At 34.5% G+C, this 6,777-nt stretch overlaps 1 protein-coding gene across 1 annotated transcript in view; it reads right to left on the minus strand.

Annotated features, from left to right (window-relative positions):
• Window positions 1–5,955: 5,955 nt before the first annotated feature.
• LOC112524389 (extensin-1-like) overlaps window positions 5,956–6,777 on the minus strand; it is a 4,074-nt gene continuing 3,252 nt past the window's right edge. The window contains exon 3 of the mRNA XM_025134213.1: window positions 5,956–6,444. Within this exon, the coding sequence (XP_024989981.1) occupies window positions 5,956–6,444 (489 nt within the window). The remainder of the gene's footprint in view (window positions 6,445–6,777) is intronic.

Here is a 6,777-nt window from a genome sequence, read left to right on the forward strand (position 1 = left end):
ACCAATCTTGGTCATTGATCTTTGAAATTTGTGGCTAAGATCATTCATGACATAAAATGTAATTATTGCACACATAGACAAGGTAACATAAGTGGACAATATTTATAAGGGGTATTTTGGGAAAAGATTTTAGTTGTCCATTAATGACAATGAGATGTTTTGTAACTTCCCATTAATAACAATGTAACTATCCGAGAATTAATCTCGTCATCAAATCAAAACCAACATCAAGATTTCTGACACCAGATTCTTCTACAATATTTAATTTTGTTAATGATTCATATGTGAACAAGTATTCGATATCTATGGAAATTGTTCATGTGTGAACAGGGGTGTATATGGAAAAAATTCGTAAACGACACAAGTGTGCATATATGTCAATCTGTGTTTGTATTTGACACAAGGGTTCATATATGTCAATTTGTGTTCGTAATTGACATAAGGGTTCATATATGTCAAGTTGTGTTCATATGGTTGTATGAATGTTCATATATGTGAATTTGTGTTCATATGGTCACACATGTTCATCATCTTTCGTATGTTCATTTGTGTCAATATGTATTCATATTTATACCAACTGTATATATATGTCAATTTGTGTTCGTAATTGACACAAGGGTTCATATATGTCAATTTGTATTAGTAATTGACACAATGGTTCATATATGTCGAGTTGTGTTCATATGATTGTACAAATGTTCATATATGTGAATTTGTGTTCATATGGTCACACATGTTCATCATATATGTTCATTTGGGTCAATATATGTTTATATTTATACCAACTGTACATATAAGTCAATTTGTTTTTGTAATTGATACAAGTGTTCATGTATGTCAATTTGTGTTCGTAATTGACACAGTGGTTCATATATGTCGAGTTGTGTTTATATAGTTGTACGAATGTTCTCATATGTGAATTTGTATTCATATGGTCACACATGTTCATCATCTGTCGTATATGTCAATTTGAACGATACCGAAATCTTTACTACCGGGTCTCCTCCACCAATCAAAAATTTATAAACATTAGAGATATAAAATCAATTTAAAAAAAATAACAAGATTAATAATAAGTTAGCACAATGTAATTTTATGATTTTATAACTCCTAATTAATGATATAGAAGTTACATAAAAAAGAAAATTACATATATACCCTTCTCTCTCTCTATATATGAACACAATAGTTTGGTTAACATTTGAACCAAACTCTCTCTCTCTCTCTCTCTCTCTCTCTCTCTATATATATATATATATATATATATAAGGAGAGGTTCATTTGAGAAGTGATAAGTATTTGATAAGTAAAGAAGTGATCATAGCCCTTCATATGGTCAAGAATTGCGGCTTTGACTGGTCAAATGAAAAATAGAGGGATAATTTTGTAACTTTTGCAAATAGACGGCAAACAAGCATATACTTGAACCCATAAGTGCATATGTGAACCCATAGTTCATATGTAAATCACACGGAGTTTGTATGTGAATCACAAGGTTCATATATGAATTAGTTAATTAGTTTATATGTGAATCATACAGGATTTATATGTGAATCTGTTAATAGTTTATATGTGAATTACACGGGTTCACATATGAACATATAGTTCATATGTGAATCACACGTGCTCAGATATGACTTGTTTTGTCGTATAACACCCTCAAATCTGAAAAGAACGACTAATTTAAAATTTTCATTAAAATAATAAATAAATGGTAAATTCCTTTTCTATCAATAAATACCTAGATTTCCACGAATTACCAATCTAAAATAAATATCAACAAAAGATAGATCAAGCCTTATATAAAGACTAAGTTAAGGTTAAGTGATACTACTACCCAATAATAGTCCCTATGTCCAAATATGGAAGACGTCAATTATAAGCTAAAACCTTCTTATGCATTTAGCTAGTGCTCAACTCATCGTAGTGATGCTAGAACCAAACCCAACAAAGACCTGATGCACATGCCGACAAAAAAAAGAATTTAAACTTAATGCCTAGTGAGTTCTCAGTTTTCATCATAGATATAAGAATGGTAAAATTGAAAGATATTATTTAAACCACACTTCCCAAAATGAAAAGAATATGGAACAAAAGCAACATCCTTTCCAAAATCCATAATTTTCGTGATGAGAACTCATTTATCAAACATCTCTTTATCATGAAACAAAATACAATACTCACCAGAAAGTGAATGAGATAAAATGCCAAAACATAAACAAGATTCAATACCTAAACCATAAATAATGGGAAATACTTCATACCGAACACGTCACCGAAAAACATAGATAAAACTCAATACCCAAGACAACACCTTTCGGGGACAGGGACACCCGATTTCCATAGTTAGTGACGGAACACAAAAGTAGGCCACCGTGGGAAACGTTATAGAGCTTAACCTGAGGATTAATGACCCCAATAGGATCAATTATTAGCGATTCATAGTTCAAGGCCCCTAATGATCTCATGTACATTCATTCACTAGAAATTGCACCATATGGCCAATGGCAAGTATCCGGCTCCCATAAAACCATACCAAGTTGCCCCCGATGATCCCATGCTTATCTCTAGCTACAATATGGGAATAACCATCCCATTGAATTGACTCATAAATTACATCATGAGGTCAATGACAAATGTTCGACTTCAAGAGCCCACATCATAAGGCCCCCGATGACCCAACGATTATCCTTGCCACAAAGCAGGACGACAGTCCCATTTTAAATCAATAAAACCGACTCCTATGTCTATGGATCTATTATATTACAGTCTAAATTACATGACCCCAAATGAATGACCACACACTTAAAGCTTGCAATATTTCAAATAAATATGCTATAACTGGATATAACTTCAAAGTTCGACATAGAGTAAATAAACCAAACAAATGTCCCCAAGACTCATCTGAGTCAAACCAAGCCAAAAACTCAACGACTCAATTGACTATTAAATAAAAGTCATAAATAAAAACGTGTTTAACTAATGTTTATGCAAATGCATGCTCTAAATGAATGATTAACTGAAAAACTCAGTATTGGTTGGGATAAAACATTTTCCAACTGAAATAATACCATTTATATTTCAAAAAAGTCTCATAACATAATCAAACCAAATACACTACAAATGCATTATCACCGAATAATATTCATTTATAGGATAAATCATCAAAAGAACCCACACTTATAATTTATTTATCAAAATGTTCAAAGACCCAAGTATATGCATTTTACAAGATTTATCAACCCAAGTTTTCTAAATATGCAAACTTCATCAAATACTCAACACGTTTGATAAATATAAAGTAAAACACACTAATACTTCAAAATAAACATTTTGTCATGTACATAGTTTTCACAAAGTAACTTGAACTTACCTTGCTAGGTTAGATTAAACCTAGGTTTCAAACTTAATTCATTAGCTTCCAAAAGACGAAGATCTGAGATACTTAAGCAAAACCCACCAAGGAAATTTCTCAAGACTATTAACCAGGCCAAAGAAGTACTAATCATTAACTCAATCTTAAAAACCACAAAAACACCCAAATATACATCTCAAAACACCTAAGAAGCTTACTTCATCGATCTTTGAACATCTATGTTGAATCCTTTGCATTACTTGACTTAGATCTCCTCCAAAATGTTGTCAACAACTCCCAAAAATAGCCCAAAACGAGAGAGGATTGAAGTGGGTAAAGAATGGACAAATCCGAATTCAAAAATGGGGTTTAGAACCCGATCTTGGAATTGTGGTAGGTCTCCTGCGTCCAAAAACTCATTTTGCTGAAACAAAGAGTTATGCAGCTTTTTCCATGGCCTAGGTAGCGGGATAAGTAGAGGGATTTTCTGTTTCGCTCCCGATGCAACTTTTATCCATCAGAACTCGCCCTTACCTTAAGCTCTTAAGACCCAATGCATTCCACTTAAGGAACGACTTCTAAAGGTTCATTACAATACATCAATCTTAAGGTATGTTCAAAAGTACGAGTGTTACATGCTGCCTATTTGTAAAAGTTACAAAACTACCCATTTATCTTCTGCATACCATGCGAGAAATAATCTTGTGCTTTTCTATCAAAAATAATCTGGTGCTTCATACTCAAAGCTGCAAATTTTGACAAGATGAAGGGCTAGGATCACTTCTCTAATACTTACCAATTCTCAAATTAACCTGTGACTATATGTAGGACGATTATCAAATGAGAACCAGAAAAAGCTACAAAAAATACACGAAAATAATGTGAAACAAATGCATGTGAAACTATCACATTATGAAATAAAATATATGTAAAACAACATCTTAAATTCTAGTAGTTGATGAAAAAAATCATGCAAAAAATTTGTTTTTTAGCCGGTTCTCACGGTTTTGTAATCCTTTTGCGGTTCTCATTTGATTTAACCTATATATATATATATATATATATATATATATATATATGGAGAGGTTGAAATGAGAAGTACTAAATGTATGAGAAGTAGATAAATGATCTTAGTCCTTGAATCAAATGATCAATTTTTTTTAAAGGAATGGTAATATGGTAAATTGGAAAAAAGTGGCGATGATGATCACGATCTCAATACCGTTAAGGTATTGATCATTTCATCGTCATTGTTGATGACAACAATGGAAGTCTAGTCAGATAGACGATCTCGACCCCGTTAGTGATTTTGTCATTGATCTCTCAATTCTTTCTCGATCATATATATATATATATATATATATATATATATATATATATATCGCAATTCTAGATTATCAAATTTCTTAATTCTTTCTCAATCAAATCTTGTATTCTTTTAATAGAATCTGACTCCTGAAAAAGTGATCTCGAGCAAGATGTTGATTTTGACCTAAACTATAATGTTATATGTGAATCTAAGATTAATATATGAATCAATTAAATAGTTCATATGTGAACGGATCAAAATGGTTCATTTCTCCTTTCTCCTTCGACGCCCAACACCTTTGAATACAAGCACCTCTGACCACCAGCATTGTGAACACCATGGTAAACCTTGTGATAGATGCATATTATGTAAGGGTTGGGTTTCGGTGAGAATAGAAGTTGTGGTGAAAAAATGTAAGAAGGGGTCTCCACCTTGGATCAATATTAATGAGATGCACAAAGATGCATCAGATCAATTCATGTATCAAACACAATTTATGGGATGAGGGTGAGATTAAAAGTGATCAAAGGTTCAAACCTATTTTTACGTTTCTCATCTTAACTCCTATTCTCATACGATCTTTCGTCTATTGTGTAAAATTATATTTTTATATTAAATATTTTATAACTTATTTAGATCCATGATCCAACAAGATATGATAATGTTATAAAATATAATATTCAATAGAAAAGCCAAAATAAAAACTCTATTTTCTGATATTATTTGCAATTTAACCCAATTTTCAAGAAAGACGCTTATTAATAAATGTTAAGTGAAGAGGGACCGAAAAATATACAAGAATAAATATATAGATATCAAAATCTACCTATTTATACAATGATGAATTAGACAAAAACAACAAAGAAATCCACAATATTATCACCCTTTCCCAAAGGTAACCAATACTAGTTCCATTTTAAATAAACTATAGAAAGACCTTTGAGCTCGTCTTCATGAGATGATAAATCACAAAGATCACCAAGTAGAAAGAAAATGGTCCTAATAGAAAAGATTGGTGCTCTAGAATGCAATGTTGAAGACCTTATTACAAATACAATGGGTGTAGACACACTAGCTCTCAAACATCTCCTTGTGAAGAATTCTTTATTGTACTAATACTCGAAATATAACCTGCAAAAACAAAATATGAACTTGTTAACGATGTGTTATATATGTATATATATATATATATATATATATATTAGTATTAGGAAAGAAAATGGTTAATCATCTATAAATAATATTTAGTAATACTTACATGAATGTTTGCAAAAGACCAAGTTATGGGAGCCTAATAATGAACTGGCGGTGGAGGAGAAGTGTAGATGTATACGGGTGATGGAGCTGATTTTACTGGTGGTGGAGGTGATGTGTAGTGGTAAGGAAGAGGAGACGACTTCTTAGGTGGTGGGGGTGAAGTGTAGTGGTATGGTGGAGGAGGAGATTCTGTAGGTGGTGGGGGCGATGTGTAGTGGTATGGTGGAGGAGGAGACTTGGTAGGTGGTGGAGGGGATGTGTAGCGGTATGGTGGGGGAGGTGATTTCACAGGTGGTGGGGGTGATGTATAATGGTATGGTGGAGGAGGATACTCTGTAGGTGGTGGTGGTGATGTGTAGTGGTATGGTGGAGGTGGTGACTTTTTAGGTGGTGGGGGTGAAGAGTAGTGGTATGGTGGAGGGGGCGATTTTATAGGTGGTGGAGGGGATGTGTAATGGTACGGTGGAGGAGGAGATTTTGTCGGTGGTGGGGGTGAGGTGTAGTGGTATGGTGGGGGAGGCGACTTCTTAGGTGGTGGGGGTGAGGTGTAGTGGTATGGTGGGGGTGGTGATTTCTTAGGTGGTGGTGGTGAGGTGTAGTGGTATGGTGGGGGTGGTGACTTCACAGGTGGTGGCGGTGAGGTGTAGTGGTATGGTGGGGGAGGCGACTTCTTAGGTGGTGGCGGTGAGGTGTAGTGGTATGGTGGGGGAGGTGACTTCACAGGTGGTGGTGGTGAGGTGTAGTGGTATGGTGGGGGTGGCGACTTCATAGGTGGTGGCGGTGAGGTGTAGTGGTATGGTGGGGGTGGCGACTTCACAGGTGGTGGCGGTGAGGTGTAGTGGTATGGTGGGGGAGG

Source organism: Cynara cardunculus (genome assembly GCF_001531365.2).
Source record: "Cynara cardunculus var. scolymus isolate 2C chromosome LG 1, CcrdV1, whole genome shotgun sequence".
NCBI classification, from domain to species: domain Eukaryota; kingdom Viridiplantae; phylum Streptophyta; class Magnoliopsida; order Asterales; family Asteraceae; genus Cynara; species Cynara cardunculus.